The sequence below is a fragment of the Leuciscus leuciscus genome (assembly GCF_965113295.1).
Source record: "Leuciscus leuciscus genome assembly, chromosome: 9".
Taxonomy (NCBI): Eukaryota; Metazoa; Chordata; class Actinopteri; order Cypriniformes; family Leuciscidae; genus Leuciscus; species Leuciscus leuciscus.
This window is the reverse complement of record NC_138733.1, coordinates 18,626,665-18,649,253: the sequence shown is the minus strand read 5'-3', so window position 1 is coordinate 18,649,253 and position 22,589 is coordinate 18,626,665. Positions and strand designations below refer to the sequence as shown.

General features: G+C 45.7%; 1 protein-coding gene across 1 annotated transcript in view; it reads left to right on the top strand.

Moving 5' to 3' along the window:
- The first annotated feature begins 364 nt into the window (after window positions 1–364).
- LOC309506009 (alpha-2-macroglobulin-like) overlaps window positions 365–22,589 on the top strand; it is a 35,033-nt gene continuing 12,808 nt past the window's right edge. Inside the window, exons 1-19 of the mRNA XM_082179521.1 lie at window positions 365–506; window positions 898–1,078; window positions 1,197–1,353; window positions 2,266–2,318; window positions 2,478–2,498; window positions 2,682–2,847; window positions 2,966–3,050; window positions 10,563–10,674; window positions 10,784–10,904; window positions 11,018–11,127; window positions 11,220–11,390; window positions 11,472–11,705; window positions 11,813–12,022; window positions 12,110–12,259; window positions 18,509–18,634; window positions 18,788–18,884; window positions 19,191–19,305; window positions 19,526–19,751; window positions 19,822–19,948. Of these exons, the coding sequence (XP_082035647.1) occupies window positions 421–506; window positions 898–1,078; window positions 1,197–1,353; window positions 2,266–2,318; window positions 2,478–2,498; window positions 2,682–2,847; window positions 2,966–3,050; window positions 10,563–10,674; window positions 10,784–10,904; window positions 11,018–11,127; window positions 11,220–11,390; window positions 11,472–11,705; window positions 11,813–12,022; window positions 12,110–12,259; window positions 18,509–18,634; window positions 18,788–18,884; window positions 19,191–19,305; window positions 19,526–19,751; window positions 19,822–19,948 (2,548 nt within the window). The 5' untranslated portion in view covers window positions 365–420. The remainder of the gene's footprint in view (window positions 507–897; window positions 1,079–1,196; window positions 1,354–2,265; window positions 2,319–2,477; window positions 2,499–2,681; window positions 2,848–2,965; window positions 3,051–10,562; window positions 10,675–10,783; window positions 10,905–11,017; window positions 11,128–11,219; window positions 11,391–11,471; window positions 11,706–11,812; window positions 12,023–12,109; window positions 12,260–18,508; window positions 18,635–18,787; window positions 18,885–19,190; window positions 19,306–19,525; window positions 19,752–19,821; window positions 19,949–22,589) is intronic.

Genomic DNA, 22,589 nt, shown 5'->3' with positions numbered 1-22,589 from the left:
TATGTACTTTAAAGATCTCAGTTGATTTCTCGCATGTTATATGACTATGAACTAGAGTTCAGTTCTTATATAACATGCAAGAATTCAAGAATTCTCCTTTGATTGCAACAAAAAAAAAGGACTATTTAGATTTACATGATTGAATATTCCAACATGCAACCTTTAAGTTTTTCAACCCTGAATTATATGTCTTTACTTGAACTGCTTTTTTTTAAATATAATTTGTCAAACTCATAACAAATGAATTTTTGGACAAACCAACAAATTGCAAATCACAGGTTGTTGAACTGGATTGCCTACATGGTTGAATCATTAATCAGATGATCAATAAAAAAGTTTTGAAGGACCTCCTTTAGCATGAGAGTCCCTTTAAAAGAGATGGTCCAGTTCATCTCATGACCTGGATGATCGCTCGTCATCATGACTCTGAATATTAGCTGCTGTTGGAAAGGGCTCCTTCTGCTCTCTTTCCTCCTGATCTGTGTCAATGGACAAACATCCGGGCCGTAAGTTATTAACAATTTCTGCTGAGGAAGGCAGTGTTTTGCTTTCTAAGTATGATAAATTATTATAGCATTAGTTAGTGTAAGAAAGGTCTTGATGATTTCTCCTGTATTGATTTAACGGATCTGTGTTGCACGTAGAGCTTCGCTGTTTAAAAGACAACCTGAGGCATGTGTAAGATCATTCATAATTAATTACAGTGTATTTTTAAGAGCAACAGTGTCAATAAACATGCAAAGATAAAGAATTAAGTCATAAGACTTAAATACACAGTTACCCTTGTATTCTCACTTCTCATATAATTGATCAAAAGAAAATGAACACTTTTTTTTTTATGGTTCTAATTGTATCTAACCACTTTTTGCAATATTTATGATCATTTTCTCTGGACAGATCTTTCATGGTGACGTTTCCTGCAGTGATCGGGTCTGGATCTGAGGCCAAACTGTGTGCAAGTTTTCTCAAGCCCAATGAAAGCCTTGTCATGACCATTCATCTGGTTCATGGTAACCAGAGCACTTTACTGCTGCAGGAGAAAGCTGAGGATGAGTTTCACCGCTGCTTTAACTTCAAGGTCTGCCATCAAAATCTGCACAAGATAATGACTAAATAATCAAATATTTTAGTTTCATCATAACGCATCTAGTTTTTGTGATGGCAGGTTGTAAATAAAGTATGTTATTTCTCATCAGGCTCCTCTGGTAGAAGCAGAATCAGTGCAGAAAATGAAGGTCGAACTACAGGGAGAAACTTTCAAGATGACTGAAGAGAGAAAAGTCATGTTCAAGCCTTACCATCCTCTGACCTTTATCCAGACTGATAAACCAATCTATATTCCAGGACAGACAGGTGAGCTTTGAATGTCTCAAAGGCTAAACCTCAGTAAATAATTCTGATGAAAATACATTATATACATGGGCTAATATACATTAAGTAAAGCTTGATATGATCATGCAATGAGCTGATGTAGTACCATAGGTCAAAAATTACAAATGTTGCACAAGCCAGAAGATGATAAAAGAAGTAAACCGTTCAATGAATTTACAAACATGTAAACAGAAAAGAGGAGCATTAGAAAAGATAAGGAAAGGAGATAAGGATGAGTAGCTTTGAAATCTAACAGCTTTGGAACCACAAGAATGGTCATCTAGTGTGTGTTTGAACAATCCCCTCAGATTCAAACATATATTCAGCCTAAATACTGTAATTACAAATAACTGATAACGTAAATCACTTTGTATCACTTTATTTTAGATACTATAGATTAGGGGTGTTCTTGATGAGCCATTGCAGAGTTTAGCTTTAACCTTAATTAAATGTCAGGATCAGGTATTCAGCTAATAAAGTCCTTCAGGTTTATCTGAAATCTACAGGTCTGTGTGTTGAAGCAGGGTTGGGACTAAACTCTGTGGCCCTCCAGGAGTTTGACACTCCTGCTATAGAAAGTTACATTATGATAATAGCTGTCTGATATAAGCCTACTTGATTCTAACTGGTCAGCTGAGTGCAAACTGGTCAGAAATTTTTGTAGACAGTTAAAACAGGCTGTGACAGTCGAATTTGGCTCAAAAGTCATGTTCACACAGCAGCAGAATACAGTTGTCAGCCCTTTCACTGTATTTGATCCTTAATACGGTTACGTTAACACGAGGTCTGGTTATTTACAGGAGTGAAAAACTGACTGTAAGCATTGTCCCTATACATAAGAGCTGAAGATATCAAAAATCTGTTTGTTTTTTAACACGCATTTCTATTTTACAGTGCACTTCAGAGTTGTTACCATGGATACAAGCTTTGCACCCCTTGATCAGCAGGTCTGATGTGTTTATCTTGCATCTTTACTGCCATTATTTTCTCTTGCATTGTTGAATACATTTTTAATAAATGAACTAATTTTTAGCTTTTATTCTTTAAAGGCACACTATGCACTTTCCGTTTTTGTCATTCTTTAATTGCTATTCGCTCTTTTACAGTATAGTACAGTGATTCTTGAGGTAAGAACACAAAACCCTCTGTGCAGTCATAAGCACACCTTTTAAAATCTTATAAACACTGTAGAAATTCTGTTATATTTGAAATTATTGTATTTTCAGTAGGCTAATTATACATTTCTCCATTGATAGTCAGGATATGTGTAGCTGTAACTAAATATCTGCACTGTCTCTGGTATTAAACAGGACAGTCGACGTAACCGGATTGGTCAATGGACAAATGTTTCTTCAACAAGGTGGATTTTGCAGCTTTCTTATGAATTAAACCCAGAGGCCCGTCTAGGCATGTACAAACTGAAGGCTTTTATTGGTGACAGGATGATCTCACATGATTTTGAGGTGAAAAAATATGGTAAGTCATAAAAACAAACTATTTGCAATGTTGCATGGGAAGAGTTTCAATAATATGTTTGTATATTAATATCTAATTTGATGACTAATAACTATAATTTCTGCCTTCTAAATTCTAGTTTTGCCTAAGTTTGAAGTTACTGTAAAAAGCCCAAATGAAATGAGTGTTGAAGAAGAGGAACTGATAATTGAGGTTTGCGGAAAGTGAGTGGTTTATATTTCCTGCATTAAGCAAGTTCTTCCATTCTTGGCACAATTAAGTTACTTTCATTTAATTGTTAATTGTATTCTTTTTTTCTTCTTTTTTTTTACTTTGGGTCAGTTACTTACTGTAATCCCCATCCTAATATACAGTCATGTGAAAAAGAAAGTACACCCTTTTAATTCTATGGTTATACGTATCAGAACATAATAACATTTCGTGGTCTTTAGCAGGTCTTAAAACATCAACCTCAGATGAACATCAACACATGACATATTAATATTGTTATTATGTTATCATATTAATATGACATATTGTTTCGTTATTTATTTTACAAAAATAAAGCCAAAATGGAGAAGCCATGTGTGACAAACTAAGTACACCTTATGATTCAATTGCTTGTAGAACCATCTTTAGCATATAACTTGAAGTAAACATTTTCTATTTGACTTCATCAGTCACTCACATCGTTGTGGAGGAATTTTGGCCTTCTATTCTTTACAATGTTGCTTCAGTTCATTGAGGTTTGTCGGCATCTGTTCATGCACAGCTCTCTTAAGGTCCACCCACAGTATTTCAGTCGGGTTGAGGTCTGGACTTTGACTGGGCCCCTTTTTCAGCCATTCAGTTGTAGATTTGCTGGTGTGCTTGGGATCATTGTCCTGTTGCATGACCCAATTTCAGGCAAGCTTTAGCTGTCGTTCAGATGGCCTCACATTTGACTCTAGAATACTTTGGTATACAGAGGAGTTCATGGTCAACTCAAAGACTGAAAGGCGCCCAGGTCCTGTGGCTGCAAAATGAGCCCAAATCATCACCCCTTCACCAGTGTTTGACCGTTGGTATGAGGTGTTTTGGTATTGGTGCTTGTGCTGATATGCTGTGTTTGGTTTTAGCCAAACATCTTGTCTGTCCAAACGACATTGTTCCAGAACTTTTCCAAAACATTTTTTTAGAGAGAAGAGGCTTTCTCATGGAAACCCTTACAACATGTCATCCTCCACTTGAAGCCAATTTCGGTACTTGGTTTTCAAGGCAGTCAATTTTGAAAACCCGGCCTCACACAGACAGCTTAAGGTGAATGGAAGAAGTAATTAAACTGAGGATATTCACACTCGACCAAAACGAAGGCAGAGAGCAAGAGCTTTGTCTGAAAGATACAAGGTGTTGCCATCTCTCCCTTGCATCTATCTGTTTAACAAATTCAACCTGTCCAAAATGTCTACAACTTAAGGTATGACAACTGCACTAACCACAGGAGGTCAGCTAGGTGCTGTGCAAGGTCGGACTTCGCATCAACAAGAAACGTCTTCACTTCTGAATGCAATTTGTAGAGGCGATGTAAAAGAGGTTCTGGACAGCCAGTGTTTTATTTATTTATTTATTTATTTATTATTCTACTTGAAAATCAATCAAATACAGATGCTTGATGCCCTGTCTGTTTTTTTGTTTTGTTTGTAGTTTTTTTACAATTTGCGCCCCACACTTTGCGGTTGAGGGACATGGGGGCCCATCAGGACTTCCTATGCATAGGGCTCGGGATCTTGTGCTACGCCCCTGCACATGACTCTGTTTTCAGCACGCCATTTAAGTGCATGTGTCTTTAAATGTTAATGAGTTTTGCTCACCCCGCCCCTCTGTTCTGTGCGTACACCGTTTGTAACACAATAACCATAACGCGTTGTTCATTATAAACGTGGAATTATGAATTATATTGAGAACGTCGTACATAGAAAACGTCTCGGGTTACGACTGTAACCCTTGTTCCCCGAGAAGGGAACGAGACACTGCGTCGTCGTCGTGACGACACTATGGGAACACCCTCAGCGTAACGCATCTGAAGCATGAATGAAATCTGTCCAATCCTGATTGGTGCTGCGTCATGACGTAGTAGATGACGGCATAACCGGAAGATACAAAGGGACGCCGGCACAAACACACGTTAGCTCCTTTGCGATGAAGCACGCGCTCTGCCCGTGATAGGTGTGGCGACGAGACGCAGTGTCTCGTTCCCTTCTCGGGGAACAAGGATTACAGTCGTAACCCGAGACGTTCCCCTTCGAGGGAACTCGCACTGCGTCGTCGTCGTGACGACACTATGGGAACGCAATGCCCACTATGCCACACCGTAAGCACGCCACCCTAGTGTGAAGCTGGGAGACCAGGCACACTTAGGACGCGATCACTCTGGCGCCAGGCGTCACAGGGAGTTGCAGACTATAAAATCTTATGAAGGTGTGTGGAGTGGCCCACCCAGCCGCTTCGCAAATATCTTGAAGCGAGGCTCCAGAAAGGAGGGCTACCGAGGAGGCCATGCTCCTGGTAGAATGAGCCCTCACAGCTATAGGTGAAGGCAGACTGCGCACCTGATAAGCCATGGCTATAGCCTGAACAATCCAATTACTGATTGTCTGCTTGGATGCAGGCAGCCCTTTCTTGGGTGAACCAAGCACACCAACAACTGGTCTGACTTCCTCCACTGAGAGGACCTCTCAAGGTACACTCTCAGGGCTCTGACCGGGCAGAGCAGGTGAAGTCTCCCCTCTTCCGCCGTCACGTGAGGTGGAGGATGGAATGCCTGAAGAACCACTGACCGTGCCACATTAAATGGCACCTTGGGCACATAGCCCGGTCTAGGGTGTAAGATGGCCTTAACTCCGCCAGTGGCAAACTCCAGGCAAGTTGGCATTATAGCCAAGGCCTGGAGATCCCCCACTCTCCTCAGAGAGGTGATAGCAAGGAGAAAGGCCACCTTAAGGGTCAGGTTCTTTGCCTCAGCCGACTCCAGTGGCTCGAAGGGGGCCTCAGCCAACCCTTCAAGTACCACCGCCAGGTCCCAGGTTGGAACTCTGGAGCGAGCCGCAGGCCTCATCCTCCGAGCCCCACGGAGGAAACGTACAACCAGATGGTGCTTCCCCAAAGGCCCCTCACCTATAGGCGAGTGGAAAGCCGCAATGGCAGCCACATACACCTTAAGTGTGGACGGGGTAAGACCGGCGGAGAAACGATCTTGGAGGGACTCCAGCACTGAAGCCACTGGGCAGTTAACTGGGTCCACCTCACGCTCTCTACACCAAGTGGAAAACACATTCCACTTCAGGCTGTACAGTCTCCTGGTAGAGGGAGCCCTGGAGCTGAGTAAGGTCTCGCCAACATCTGCTGACAGGCCAGCCTCTAGGTACCGAGCCCCCTCAGGGGCCAGACCCAAAGGTTCCACAGCTCTGGCCGGGGGTGAAATATTGTGCCCCCTGCCTGAGACAGCAGATCCCTCCTCAGAGGGACCTGCCACGGGAGGCCGTCTAGCAGAGCTATAATGTCCGAGAACCAAACTTGGGTCGGCCAGCGGGGTGCTACTAAAAGTAGACTGATCCCCTCTCGGCGAACCCACTCCAAGACTCCCGGGAGAAGAGCGATCGGGGGAAATGCGTACAGACGCAGCCTCGGCCACGTCTGCATCATGGCATCCAGCCCCAGCGGAGCTGGATGTCTGAGAGAGAACCACAGTGGACAGTGGGACGTCTCTTGAGACGCAAAGAGATCCACTTCCACCGGGCCAAATCTCACGCATATGGCTTTTACCACCTCTGGGTGGAGTCGCCACTCCCCGGGCCTCAGCCCCTGCCTCGACAGGACGTCTGCTCCCTGATTTTGGTCCCCGGGGACGTACATCGCTCTGAGAGACGATATTTTCCCCTGGGACCACAGGAGGATCTGGTGTGCCAATCTGCATAGAGGGCGCGACCTCAGACCCCCCTGGTGATTCAGATACGCGACAACGGAAGTGTTGTCCGAGCGTATCAGGACATGGTGGCCGCGGAGGTCTGGGAAAAAGCTCCTCAGAGCTTTGTAGACCGCCAGCATTTCCAGGCAATTGATGTGCCAAGAAGAGTGCCGGGTCTCCCACAGACCTCTCGCAAAGCGGCCGTCCATGGCCGTGCCCCAACCAGTAAGGGAGGCATCTGTTGAAACGGTTTTCCGGCAACATGATGCTCCCAGTACTGGTCCCTGGGACAGGAACCAAGGTTTCCTCCATATGACGAGAGAACGAAGGCATCTGCGCGTTACTCTGATCATACGGAACGGATTTCCCCTCGGGGAAAACCCCTTGGCTCTCAACCACCACTGTAGGGGTCTCATGTGTAGCAGGCCAAAAGGTATGACGTTGGACGCTGCTGCCATGTGCCCCAGCAGTATTTGAAACTGCTTCACAGTGAGGTTGTGGCCTAGCTTCACTCTGGAGACCAACGCCTGTATGGAACCCACCCGAGCAGGAGACATTTGTGCCCGCATCGTCGTGGAGTCCCATACCACTCCCAGGAACGTAGTCCTCTGGGAGGGCGTCAACACGCTTTTCTTCGTGTTGAGTCTCAGCCCCAAGCACCTGATATGAGCGAGAACGACATCTCGATGTCGAACTGCCATATCGTACGACTTGGCTAATATTAGCCAGTCGTCGATGTAATTGAGTACACGAATGCCCTGGAGTCTCAGCGGAGCCAGCGCTGCATCCATGCACTTGGTGAAGGTGCGAGGGGAAAGAGCTAGGCCAAAGGGAAGAACCCGATATTGGTACGCTTCACCCCCGAAAGCGAACCTCAGGAACTTCCTGTGACATGGAAGGATGGAGATATGGAAGTATGCGTCCTTCAGATCTATCGTGACGAACCAGTCCTCGAACTGGATCTGACTCACGATGGCTGGAATTGTGAGCATCTTGAACCTGAATCTCCTCAGAGAACGATTCAAGTGCCTGAGATCTATTATTGGACGCAACCCCCCATCCTTCTTGGGAACTATGAAGTACCGGCTGTAGAACCCGGACTCCCTGTCTGGCAGAGGAACACGTTCTATGGCCTCCTTGACCAACAGGGATTGAACTTCCTGTTCCATAACCCGAACCTGCTCTGAGCCGACCACAGTCCAGACCACCCCGTTGAACTTCGGGGGAGGGGAGCTGAACTGCAGTCTGTAACCCAGCTCTACAGTACGCAGGGCCCACGCAGATATATTCGGAAGCATGACCATGAGCCGAGATAATCTACTAAGGGAACCAGCCTCTCAAGGCTGGCCTCGGGTGTCAACCGAGCCTCATTCCCGACCCCCTGAAGCGGCTGACCGGCAGGGAGCAGTCGAGAATGATTTTCGGTGTGCGGACGCGTTCGCTGCCCAGCCGCAGGTCTTTCTAGAGGCGGCTGGAGCGGCGTGCGTGCGCGGGAAATCAGTGTGGCCCGAAGCGTACTGGACGGCGGGAACACAGCACTGATTTCCTGAGAGCTCCGGGGGGAAGCGACCTCGATCGCTCCACCCCGGGGGGGACAGCTCTGAGTGGTCCGGCCGCAGCTAGGACCACCTGGCAGAAGCCTTCTTTGCATAAAGGACGGTCCTCAGATCGACCTTAGGCTCAGAAGGCTTGCCGCAAGAGCGCCGTCTCCTTTGCCAGGCTCCCTCGGGAGGGGCGCGGGAGGCGACACTCTTTTTGCACCTGTCGGTGCGAGGCTCAACATTTTAATTCCTCAAAATTAAATGCAGCCAAAAACACTAGATAAGTGAAACGGTGGTAGGCTGAATTAAAATATCTAACTTCTCAAAGTCAGATAATATTCCATCATTTTAATTCCATTAAGAATTAAATGCAGCCATAATCACCAGACAATACTGTTTGTTTAGTTTAATATTTATTTAAACGGTTTCGTAATCTACGCGCTGCCTCGGCAAACGCGAGATTCGAGCCGTCGGTCACAATATATTCGGCTTTCATCCCTCGAGAAGAATGTCAACAATTGCGAGGTTGAAACATCCGACAGCGCACGGCTTTTTTCTATGCACGCGCGCCGAGATATTTCTCAATGAACACTGCCAGCCCCCTCAGGAGCTGACTGTGAATGCCTCGCACCCAAACAGTATTATTTCACAGATCGTGTGTGTCCCTTTTATAGCAGACTCGTAATCTACGCGCTGCCTCGGCAAACGCGAGATTCGAGTCGTTCACAATATATTTGGCTTTCATCTCTCGAGAAGAAAGCCAACGGGCGCGAGGCTGAAACACCCGGAACACACGGCTGTGTGCGTCAAAATATTTCTCAATGAACACACAGCCAGCACCCTCAGGAGCTGACTGTGCATGCCTCGCACCCACACAGAATCTTTAATGCAGAGTAGCCCCGTAATCTACGCGCTGCCTCGGCAAGCGCGAGACCCGAGCTATAGATTCTGTATTGCAATGCAGACATAATCTATGCGCTGCCTCGGCAAACGCGAGATCAGTCACAGAATCTTTATTGCAGAGTAGACCCGCAACCTACGCGCTGCCTCGGCAAACGCGAGATCCGAGCCACTAGATTCTATATTGCAATGCAGACGTTATTTGGGACAATTCTTATAGGACAAACAACACCAAATAGGACAAACAGTTTCACACAGAGCGCTTTGCTGAAGAGCAAAAAGCTAACGTGTGTTTGTGCCGGCGTCCCTTTGTATCTTCCGGTTATGCCGTCATCTACTACGTCATGACGCAGCACCAATCAGGATTGGACAGATTTCATTCATGCTTCAGATGCGTTACGCTGAGGGCGTTCCCATAGTGTCGTCACGACGACGACGCAGTGCGAGTTCCCTCGAAGGGGAACATGCCGTAATGTGCCCTGAGTGTAAAAATAGCCGCATTCATCGTGAAGCGTGCTAGCGATTTGCAAAGATTAATATAAAGGTTAATAAAACGTTACACTCACTTCTTCTTCTGGAGGTGCAGCAGGAACACGAATAGTTGGTACCGATCCTTTTTTCAGGAGCAGCTTCTTAGCAAAACCAGCTTTATACTGACCCTCGTTTATAAAGCAGTCTGGAGTGTGAAATGATTCGCGCAAACATGAAAGCATTGACGTTGATTGTGGGGAATATTCCCTTCGAAAACAAAACTCAGCCACTGCGTCTTCAGCGGTTCGGATTTAGGAACATCAAAATGATTGCTGTGTTCCTTATTGCACCCAAGAACAGAACAGCACAATCGCTTAGACGCCATTCTGCTCATAGACAGTGCTCCAGCGTATCAACAATGACCGCGCAGACTATGATTGACTAACGCTGCTGTCAATCAACAATCGTGGGAGGGGCGTCGATTTTGTGACGTCACAAAATCGAACGGCTTGATTTGAGATGGGGGGAAAACATATAGGAAGATTTTAAAAAAACACTGGATGGATTTTTATCATTTTATGATGGTTGTGTACAGGCACTGCCAACATACATTTCAGTACAATCACCTTGTAAAAGTTCATGTACCATTATATGACCCCTTTAAATAAACATGACATGGTGTAATGTCATGTGCTGTTGTTCATCTGAGGTTGTATTTACCTAATTTAAAGACCTGCTAAGGACCAGATGATTTTCTAGTATTATGTCCTGATATATAAAACAATAGAATTCAAAAGGGTGTACTTTCTTTTTCACATGACTGTATTAGTTGCTTAACTCAACCCTGGGCTGTAGATCAGTTGCTTGAACCTTTTTCACAGATACACTTATGGACAGCCTGTACCTGGTAAATCATGGGTGAAAGTGTGCCGTAATATTTTGTCCTACCAGAGCCTTTACACCACTCCAGTGTGTTTAGAGGAAACCATTGAGGTATGTAAGTTGAGAAACAGTTCAAGTAATTGCATCTTTACTTTCCTCCAATTATCCAGTTAAACCACTCTTTAGTTAAAATGCTATGTTTGTGTTCATTCATAATTAGATAAAAAAGACAGGCTGTGCCATCCATAACTTAGAAACATCAGTCTTTTTCAACGCCACACTAAAGGATAGGCTGGAGAATTCTCTTCGTGTTGAGGCAATGGTTACAGAAGAAGGAACAGGTGAGCTGCGGGATTTGGTCAGATCCCGTTACCTACATTTCTTGAATTTCTCATTTTTTATGTTTTACTTTTATTTTAATGAATATTTATTTTGGTGTTTTTACTGTTTACAGAGATCACCATGACAAAATCTGCATCTGTAACTCTCACTTACGAAATTGGTAAAGCCACATTTACCGAGCTGCCCAAAACATATGAACATGGATCAATTATAGAAGGAAAAGTAAATCTAAAATAAGTTTGTCTCAGTTTAACACCATTGAAATGTACAGAATTATTCATTAATTTATTCCTTCAAAATCTTATTTTCAACAGATCAAACTCTCAAATTTCAAAGGTGCACCAATTCAAAACAAAGAGATTTATCTTATGAAGGGTTACACTTGGTCCCCAAAACTGCTCCTAAATCTCACTACAGACAGTGATGGACTGGCCAGCTTCTCTTTTAATACATCCAGTCATCCTGAAAGTGATATTAGTCTGATTGTAAGATCATTTGTGTTCACTTAGTTTTGTGTTCCTTGAAGAGTTCAGTTGCATGAGTTATTTCTGATTCTTTGTTATCAGGCAAGTGTCTCTCACGAGGCCCCTTATTATGGCCACAACACGCCTTACATCTCTATAGATGAAGAAACAGTTCAGCTCTTCCAGCCTGCCACTCCATACACCCCAACACTAAGTGAATTGATTATAGAGAATACTGAGCAACCATTAAAGTGTGACTCTGAGTTTACAGCCACCATCAAGTATTATTTTATTGGAGAGACTGTTGAAGACTTCAAAACGGACATTGTCTATATGGTGAGAACATGTGCAGTATTTATATTATTACAGAGATGTTTTTGTTTAACAGTATTATTTGGCTGCACTAGTCAGTTTGTTATTAGAGTGTCATCTGTCTGTTTCAGGTCTTGTCCAGAGGAGTGATCGTTCATCATGGGTTTGAGAAGGTTGAAGTGAAGTCTTCTAATGGAGCAAGTGGCACAATGTCGTTCAAACTGTCTGTTGGTTCAGATCTGGCTCCTGTACTGCAGATTCTGGCATACTGTGTTCTGCCCAGTGAAAATGTTGTTGCTAGTAGCAAAAATTTCGACATTGAAAAGTGTTTCAAAAACAAGGTATGTATTGTAGCTTTAGAAATGAGCCTCTTTAAACTGTATTGCTGACTCAATTTTAAAATAAATCCTATTCACTGTATTTCACAGGTGTCTCTGCAGTTTTCTCCTGCTAAAGCGGTTCCTGGTGAGAAAAACACTCTCCAGCTCTCAGCTCAGCCTGGTTCACTGTGTGGCCTCAGTGCTGTAGATCAGAGCGTCCTGATCCTGAAGTCAGGAAAACGACTGGATGCTGACAAGGTGTAGATGCTTTAAGATTCAGTATTGATTAACTGCGTCTTCATAGTGGGAATCTACAGTGTGAATCGTCTCGTGTGCTGTTCCCTGAAAAGCGGGAATGAGATGCTGCGCTGCTTTTCAGCGCTTTTGGGAATACACTTTGTGTGTGACCAGCTGCAAAATATGTGTTAAAACACGGCAACGAAATTGGCCTTGAACTTGGCAGCCTCTGATGGTGATGTCATTGGAATGCGCTCTTGTCAGAGGCTATAAATAAATGTGAAACAGGTGTGTTTTCAGGTTTCTTTGTCTGAAGAGATGTCCTGACACATCCTCTGTGCGGCAAAGAAGCGCAGCATTTCGTTCCCGCTTTTTCAGGGAATAGAGTTACAGTCAAGTAACGTGAGATGTTCCCTTTCAAAAGTTACTCTCAATCTTGCACTGCTTTTCAGTGTTTATTGGAACGAGAATAACAACGCCGCCACACTAGAGGTGTCTGGACCCCTCACGGTTGTGTAGTGTGTGTGTGTGTGTGTGTGTGTGTGTGTGTGTGTGTGCTCACAAGCACGAAAGAGGCCTCAGACATGAGCTTGGGATGTTGACTCCAGGACATGTGAGCCTGGAGCCACATGATCATCCAAACTATAGAATCTAATGAATGTTTGCAGGGAGGACCAGCATATGTTCTTGCTACAAGGGGGCGCCCCAAGGCGAGCATGAAGCAGCTTAACCGAAAACCTTTCGTAATGCTCACACTAGCCTTGTTCCAACGCACGGGCAGCATGCTCTTTTCCAAAACAGACAAAACAGAACGCCTCGGTTACGACTGTAACCTCGGTTCCCTGAAGAGGGAACGAGCGTTGCGTCGAATTGACGCTATGGGGAACGCTTTGCGTGATGACGTCTTGAAGCACATGTAAAATCAGTCCAATGGTGTGGCGGAACGTCAGAGGCGGGTGACGTCACGTACCAGGAAGCTATAAAAGCCGGCCCGAAACAGAAAACGAAAGCTTCGTAGAGTCTGAAGTCGTGCTGACAGGCATGAAGGAGATATGGCAAGGTGACGCAACGCTCGTTCCCTCTTCAGGGAACCGAGGTTACAGTCGTAACCGAGGCGTTCCCTTTCAAGGGAACTCGCGTTGCGTCGAATTGACGCTATGGGGAACGTCTATACCAACGCCACCATAGCTACAAATGTCTGTCCTGTGTGAAATCAATTGCGCAGCACTAGGAAGACAATAACGAGTAGAACCTGACGAAGGTGTGCGGTGAGGACCAGCCTGCCGCAACACAAACGTCCTGTAAAGATACTCCTGATATAAGGGCCTTAGAGGCCGCCATACTCCTAGTAGAGTGCGACCGGACAGCCAAAGGAGAAGGCTGCCCAGCCGCCTCATAAGCAAGTGAGATAGCCTCAACCACCCACTTGCTCATCCTTTTGCTTAGACACTGGGCCTCCTTTGTTAGGGGGCCCAAAGCGAACAAACAATTGATCACTCTTACGCCACAGGGCAGCTCTGTGGACATATGCGTCTGACGCCCGAACAGGGCAAAGCAAATTATTCGCCTCCTGGTCCGATTTCGAAAGGGAGGAGGACCTCCAAGTGCCACGAGGGAAACGAGATACCAAAGGGTCTTTCCCCACAGACATTCCACCCAAAGGAATGTGGTAAGCACCTATGGCCGCCACATAAACCTTTAAAGTGGACGGGGTTAGACCTGCAGTGAACCGGTCCTGCAGGAACTCCAGAACTGTACCAATTGGGCAGTTGACTGGATCCAACCGACGGTCACTACACAAAGAAGTGAATACTCTCCACTTCAGGTCATAAAGTTTCCTCGTGGAGGGAGCTCTGGACTGTAGAATGGTCTCAGCAACCTCAGTTGAGAGACCTGACTCTATGAGCTGGGCCCCCTCAGAAGCCAAGCCCACAGGTTCCACAGTTCTGGCGGGGGTGAAATATTGAGCCCCCTGCTTGGGACAGAAGGCCCCTCCTGACAGGAAGCTCCAGAGGATGCCCGTCGAGGAGGGACACAAGATCGGGAAACCATACTCTGCCCGCCAGCGCGGGGCTATAAGAAGCAGGCAAACCCGGTCCCTGCGAACTCTCTCCAGAACTCCCGGGAGCAGAGCCACTGGGGGAAAAGCGTACAGACGTAGCCTCGGCCACGTCTGTACCATAGCATCCAGTCCCAGAGGAGCTGGATGCGTGAGGGAGACCAAAGTTCCTCCATATCAGCTCCACCACCTCGGGGTGGAGCTTCCATTCCCCGGGCCTCGGCCCCTGTCTCGACAGAGTGTCTGCTCCTATATTCTGAACCCCGGGGAGGTAGACTGCCCTGAGTGACAGCAACTTCCCCTGGGACCACAAGAGGATATGGCCAGATTGGATAATGGGCGCGAGCGCAAACCCCCTTGGTGGTTGATATAGGCGACTACCGACGTGTTGTCCGTATGTACTAACACATGGTGTCCCCTGAGACCTGTGATAAAGCTCCTCAGAGCCCGGAAGACAGCTAACATCTCTAGGCTATAGAATGCCAGGAACGATGATGGTCTTCCCACAGACCTTGAGATGAGCGACCCTCAGGATCGCTCCCCAACCCGTGAGGGAAGCATCCGTCGTTAGCAGTTTGCGACGACAAGGAGCTCCCAGCACTGGGCCCTGGGACAGGAACCAAGGTTTCTTCCACATAACCAAGGCACGTAGGCATCGCCGCGTGACCTTGATTGTGCGAAATGGGTTGCCCCTCGGGGAAAACCCTCTGGTCCTGAGCCACCACTGCAGGGGCCTCATGTGCAGTAGTCCAAAAGGTATCCCGTTGGAAGCTGCTGCCATGAGACCCAACAGTCTCTGGAACTGTTTGACAGTGAGTAGCTGGCCTAGCTTTACACTTTTCACAGCTGCAAGGATGGAATCTACACGTGGCGGTGACAGGCGCGCCTGCATCGACACTGAATCCCAAACCACGCCTAAAAAAGTGGTCCTCTGAAGTGGAGAAAGCACACTCTTCTTGGCGTTCAGCCGTAACCCCAGCTCTTTCATGTGGGCGAGAACAACATCTCGATGTTGAACCGCCAACTGATGAGACTGAGCTAAAATCAACCAATCGTCGATGTAGTTCATGATGCGAATACCCTGGAGGCGCCGAGGCGCCAGAGCTGCATCCACGCATTTGGTGAAAGTGCGGGGTGATAAAGCCAGGCCGAATGGAAGAACTCGATATTGGTATGCTTTGCCCCCGAAAGCAAACCTCAGGAACTTCAAATGACAAGGACGGATGGAAATATGGAAATATGCGTCCTTGAGGTCTATCGTGACAAACCAGTCCTCGGACCTGATCTGTGACACGATTTGTCTCAATGTTAACATTTTGAACTTGAGCTGAATGAATGACTCGTTCAGAACTCGAAGATCTAAAATGGGACGCAATCCCCCGTCCTTCTTTGGAACTATGAAGTACCGGCTGTAAAACCCGGTTTCCCTGTCGGAGGGAGGTACATATTCTATGGCCCCTTTCTCTAACAGAGTGTTTACTTCCTGTTCCATAACCAGAACCTGCTCGGGGCCCACCACTGTGGGCAGGACCCCCATAAACCGAGTTGGGCGTTTCTAGAATTGTATCTGATACCCTTTTGCCACGGTCTGCAGGACCCAACGAGAAACATTTGACAGTAGCTTCCACGCTGTCAAAGATTCTACTAGAGGTACCAGCCTCTCGAGACTGGTTTCTGGGAACGACCGAACAGACTGCTCTAGCAACCTCCTCAGAGGGGGCGGGCATCCCGAGGCCACTACGTTTCCGGGTGGACCTTGAGATATGTGCTCGCCGGAGACCGCTGCGCCCTGTAACACCGGAGGCGGCAGGGTTGGCAGAACGGTCCCCTGAGGGCACCGAAGAGAGACGGGCACCGTGAAAAGAGGTGTTAACCGCTCTGCTTCGGGGGGACTACCCTCATTTGTCCTGAGCCCTCAGACATCAGGACTTTTTCCCAGCAGCCTTCTTGGCGGTAATAACGGTCCGCAGATCCGTTTTACCCCTCGAAGACTGCTGGGTTTGAGAGCGCCCTCCGTGTCCCCGAGCTTTTTGTGGGGGAGCACGGGAGGAAACGCTCTGTTTCTGAGTGGCACGGTGCTCAGCGCTCTTTTTAGATGAGTGAGGCTGCTCCCGCTCAGCAGCCTCAATGAAAGAACAGCGGGGGAGAAGTTTCTGAAGTGCAGCTGCTTGTTTTGAAGCTTCTTGTGATTTAGCTACAGCACTGTTAACTGCATCTCCAAATAACCCTTGAGTGGATACTGGTGCATCTAAAAGAACATGTTTTTCTTTGTCCTTTATGTCACTTAAGTTGAGCCACAGATGCCTCTCAGTGGCCACCAGGGCTGCCATAGAGCGGCCGATGGATTTAGCCGTCTCCTTGGTGGCCCTGAGAGACAGATCTGTGGCTCTACGCAGTTCAGACACCGTATCAGCACTAATACCCCCGCCATCCTCAGAATCACCCAATAACTCAGCCTGGTAAGCCTGCATTATGGACATAGTATGTAAACACGCTGCAGCTTGACCGGCGGCGGCATAAGCTTTATGAACCAGGGAAGATGTAACTTTTACTGGCTTGGATGGAAGTGCAGGAGCCTTCAGAGAAGATGCCGTTGCTGGAGAGAGATAGCTCGCGAGCGGCTCTTCCACCCTCGGCCTCTCCCCATAACCATGCTCTTTATAATTGTGAATGGATGAATAGTGTGATGTTTGTGCAGTATACACTCGATATGACACTGGTTTCCCCCACGATCTCGACACCTCGGTGTGGAGATCGGGGAAAAACGGAAGGCTTCTGCACTGAGGCTGTGCACGAGATGGCAGGAAACGTTCGTCGAGCTTGCTTTTCGAACGAGCGCCCTGCCTATCTACTGGCCACTCAATAGATAATCGCTCGACAGCTCTAGTGATAACATCAAGCAATTCTTCAAACGCATGAGACTGAGGTGGCGAATCCTCAGACTCAGCGTCAATACTAACAACGTCCAACTCCTCAGAGCTGGACAATTGCAGTATTGGTGCCTCCATCGGGGGGGAAGAAACCGCAATGCGTGCTTCCACACCCTGATGAGAGGCACTGGATCTATCAGAAGGAGGCTGAGATAAGGCAGAGCCCGTCTCAACATCCACTGATAGATCCATTTGCGAACCCCAGGTCTGTGATTGCCGCCGTGCCTCGGCAGCGGCGGGACCCGAGCCCTGGGGAACGCGATCGGGATTGAACCGAGCCAAGCGGGATCGGAGCGAACGCAATGGAAGCGCGTCGCAATGCACACAGTCACCACTCTCGAGTGCTGACTGGGCATGCTCCTCACCCAAACAAACAACACAAAGAGCGTGAGTATCACCTCCCGTTAAATAACGCGGGCAGGGATGGACACACACTCTAAACTGCTGCTTGCTCGCCATACTGAATATATATATATATGATATAGACAGACAACACCAAATATACAGACAGATTTCACACAGAGCGCAACTGAAGACTCAGAAAGCTTTCGTTTTCTGTTTCGGGCCGGCTTTTATAGCTTCCTGGTACGTGACGTCACCCGCCTCTGACGTTCCGCCACACCATTGGACTGATTTTACATGTGCTTCAAGACGTCATCACGCAAAGCGTTCCCCATAGCGTCAATTCGACGCAACGCGAGTTCCCTTGAAAGGGAACTGAGGTGTGTCGTTCATTCAGGCAAGGGCCGTGAACACTGAGACACACACTGTCTGCTTTGACTCATAATTTCTCTTTTCTTCTTTCACTTCACATACAGAGAGAATTTCTGCACACTGCCAGTTGAAAACTAACTATTAACAAGAGTGACAGACAAAGAGGTGAAGCACACAGAGACAAACGCAGTATGGTCTCGAAGACAAAGAAACCTGAAAACGCACCTGTTTCACATTTATTTATAGCCTCTGACGAGAGCGCATTCCAATGACGTCTGCCAAGTTCAAGGCCAATTTCATTAGCGTGTATACACACATATTTCGCAGCTGGTCACACAGTGTATTCCCAAAAGCACTGCAGCATTGATAGTAGCTTTTGAAAGGGAACTAGTGATAACAGACATTAGATATTACTGCTATGATCCATCAATGTTTAAGCTGACATCCCAGTCTCAGGAGATTAACATTAATCTTCTCTTTCACCAAAATGGAATTAGACTTTTGATGGAAAATATATGAATTATTTGGATATCACACTGATAGTGTGTGAACGTGGTCCCGTCACAGGTCTTCAACTTGCTGCCAGTGCAGTCGGTGTCAGATTATCCTTATTCTGTTGAAGATGAGCAGGAGTGTCTGCATGTGAGACCCCGTCGAGCTGTGCCGACAGACAACGCCTATGAATCTTTAAAGGTAACAGGTGGATTATATGTGTGGCAGTGCACTAGATAATGATTGGCAGAGTATATACTGCACATGCATAAGTAAATCCATAAAAATCCCTCTTGATTATACTGAGAATAAAAATAATAACTTTTATTGTGGTTCATCATTATCATTTGACAGAGAGTGGGATTGAAGATGGCAACAAATTTGGAGGTGCGAGTCCCTCAGTGTCTGTCATACAGAGGCTTGATGTATCACCGATACCATAATAATATAGGTACATGTACTGTTATCACAATCCAAGCTGTAATGTTTTAATATGTTGGTGCTTGTTATTAAATATATTTCAAAAAATAAAATGTTCAATTTATGAAACTTGTACAATTCATACAAATTACAATTCAACAATTTATGTAGTAGTGAGTAGTGATGATTTAAAAAAAAAAAATTTAACAACAATAAAATAAATCTCTAACGTGTATGAAAATTATGATCTGCCTTCACTTCTGACTGCATATAGACTTATTTTGACGTGCTTTTCACATACATATCACTTAACTACAAAATATCACTTTTTTTCCAGAGATGGATTTTGCGTATTCATCTATGGGTGGTGGTGGTTTTGACAGAAATTCTCCAACAGTGACGATTCGGACCATCTTTCCAGAAACGTGGATCTGGGAACTTGCTGAAGTGGGGTATGTGAAGCATAATCAGTACATTTAACATCATATTTATCTTATTACTTATCTTTAATACATCATCTCCCCTCACACCCACAGGACAGAAAATACCTTGCTTGCTTTGCAGATTTTGAATCCAGTTATTGTATCATCTGTGTGCTGAATATTGTTATTTAATTCAGGAAAAATGGCAGGGTCAGAATCAAATATGCCTATTGTTGTAATTCCTCCACAGGGACTCTGGATCAGCTCAGGTTCCTGTCACGGTTCCTGACACCATCACCTCTTGGGAGACGGAGGTCTTCTGTCTGTCCTCTGAAGGTCTGGGTCTCGCTCCTCCTGCTCAGCTGACAGTTTTCCAGCCCTTCTTCCTGGAGCTCTCTCTGCCTTACTCCATCATCCGTGGGGAGATCTTTGAGCTGAAGGCCACTGTCTTCAGCTATCTGTCCAAGTGCATCATGGTGAGATTTCAGACTCGGTCTAATCAAATCATATCAAATATGCCTCTAATCATGTGTGGTTGATTGACAGGTTAAAGTGACTCCAGCTCCATCTTCAGACTACACTCTCAAAGCCTCCTCTGATGATCAGTATTCATCCTGTCTATGTGCTGATGGAAGAAAAACCTTTAAATGGATCCTCACTCCTTCTGTTCTTGGTGAGTTTTCCAAGCTGAATCCTTCAGAGGAATTGTATTGCTAAGTGGTTGCTTTTCCTAAGCTCAGGAGACTTGTGATTCTCATATATCTCTCATTTTAGTATCAACAGCATTTCACCTTAGGAGAAATTAAAATGGGCACAAATGAGACATGAGAAATATCTGAAAGACAAAGGGCCCTATCTTGCACCCAGCGCAATTTACTTTGTACACCGACGCATGTATCATTCCTATTTTGCACCCGCGCACAGCGGACTTTTCCCTCCACAGACGCACGTCGGTAAATTAGGAAATGAACTGGCGCTCCCGGGGGCGGTTCAGCACAAAGAGGAGGCGTGTTCCGGCGCAAACGTTCCCTGGTGCTATTTTGCAGGTTTAGAAAACAATTCCGCCACTGACCAGGAAAAACCTAGTCTAAATGGCGCATTGCGCATGTTATTCATATGCTATTTTAAGGGCGCATGCTTGGCCATAATCAATGTAGCGTGTGCACAACGCGCATGCACTTTGCTTATCTCATCTACACACATACGCAGCAGTTCTCATTTTTAGAAAACCATACATTATTACAAGGAAAAATATTAACACACGAGGGAAATCATTGTTGTGTCCATGAAGATGTGAAAAAATAGGCATAAATCTAGCTTACACATTTACCCAAATACATTTTTATACGCCTGTTTAACCAAAGCTAATTTGGGTGGGTTTCTCCCATCCCCATACAATGTCACTTCTCTGTCTTTTACGGCCCTGACGATAAAGTCGGTCTCCTCGGCTGTGAACCGCTCCTGGCATGCGCCTGGCAAATCCGTTATAATAGCAAGCCGCCATGGAACAAGCGCGCCTGCGCTTAAAGGGAATGTGAGATGGTGCTCTTATTGGTTTATTTCACGTTACGCCCAAACCACACCTATGAATAATGAAGCTACTTCAGACCAACCCATTTTAGATTTGCGTCGGGCACAAGAGTCATTTATCCCGCCGGTACAATAGCAACAGCGCCCAAGACCCGCCCACAAAGTTACTTGCGTTTCGCGCTTGATACTTGCGTTTCAGATTGTTAAAATAGGGCCCAAAGAGTCAAAACTGAGAATGTGGTGGAAGAAACATTGAACATCTATTTATTGTCTTGCTGCAATCTCTTACAAGACTCCAGTATAGGAATATTTTTTTATTGTTCAAAGGTTGCTTTTTTTTTCTTTTTCCTTTTATCTCAGGAGACTTAATTGTGATTCTCAAATATCTCTCATTTTAGTATCAACAGTGTCTCAAATGTTTCTCCTAAAATTCCTTAGGAGAAATAAAAGTAGGCACAACTGAGACATGAGAAAGTTCTGAGAGAAAGGAGTTCAAAATAAGAATGGGCTGTGGGAAATATGGGAGATCTCTTTATTGTCTTACAGAGGGGGCTCTTTTTATGACTGTAACGAAGGTTAGTTGTTGTGGGAAGGAGGCGGCGGGAACCGGCGAACATTTAAAGACTTTAATAATGTAAAATAAACAAACAACAAAACGAAAGTAAAAGCGGCAACCCCTTACGGATGACTGCCGCCACATATACAGTAAACAAAACCTATCATAAATAGTCCAGGCCTGGTCCTCTCTCGTCCTTCACTGTCGTCGCTCCTCCTTTTATGCTTCCGTAGCTCCTCCGTGAGAGATACGAGACCGGTGCAGCGCGCAGGTGTCGCTCATCAATCACGCCACCGGTCTCGCGCCTATCTCCCACTGCTCTCAGCCTCGCCCTGCTTGCCACAATGACGTTGGAGTTTTTCACCTTTAATGGACAGGACAGTAGTAGGAGAGACATTAAAGATGCTCTAAGCGATGTCACGCGTTTTTTAGGCCAAAACATTTTTTGTCACATACAGCAAACATCTCCTCACCATCCGCTAGCTGCCTGTCCCCTGAACACACTGTAAAAAACGCAGTCTCTGTAGACACCCCAGGCTCCACAAACGGCCCCCCCAAAAAAAAAAAGCGGGGCTAACCCGCACCACGAAACATAACAAACTGTTCCAGGCAATAACCAACAAGAAAGATTTGGGGTGTGGTTTGGGGGGTTAGTGCGCAGATGAGGAGGAGGGAGGGTCTAGTTAGCCTCCGTTTTGTTTGACAATACTTTAAACGTCAACAAGAAGTGACGTCACCCAACATCACTTAGAGCACCTTTAACAATGGGAGAGGTGAGAAGGGAACAGTAGCTGGGACTTGAACTTGTGCTGTCAGAGGTGCTGTTGTGTCTTGATGTCGATGTGCTGCCCTGACAGAGATTTCTCTAAGCTCAGGATACTAAGTAGTGATTTTCTTGTCTCATTTAGGTATCAGCTTTGTCTTCAGATTTTAGTTTTAAATTTTTCTTTAGGAGAAAAAGATTTTAAAAATGTTATATTGCTAATATTGTAAATACTGAAACTATCTATAAAAAACATTATACATTTCAGAATATTAAGGGTTACTAGTTTAAATTTATCTTCAATGCCCAGCATTGTATATACAGCACATTTTCCAAACACACTAGAAAGTCATAAATGGAGACTTTTGCTTGAGTTGCTTGAGTTTGCTTTCCTGGGTCCAAAAGTCCGTTTTTTTTTGTTTTTTTTTATGCATTAAAGGTGAACTAAGTCACTTTTTTACCTTA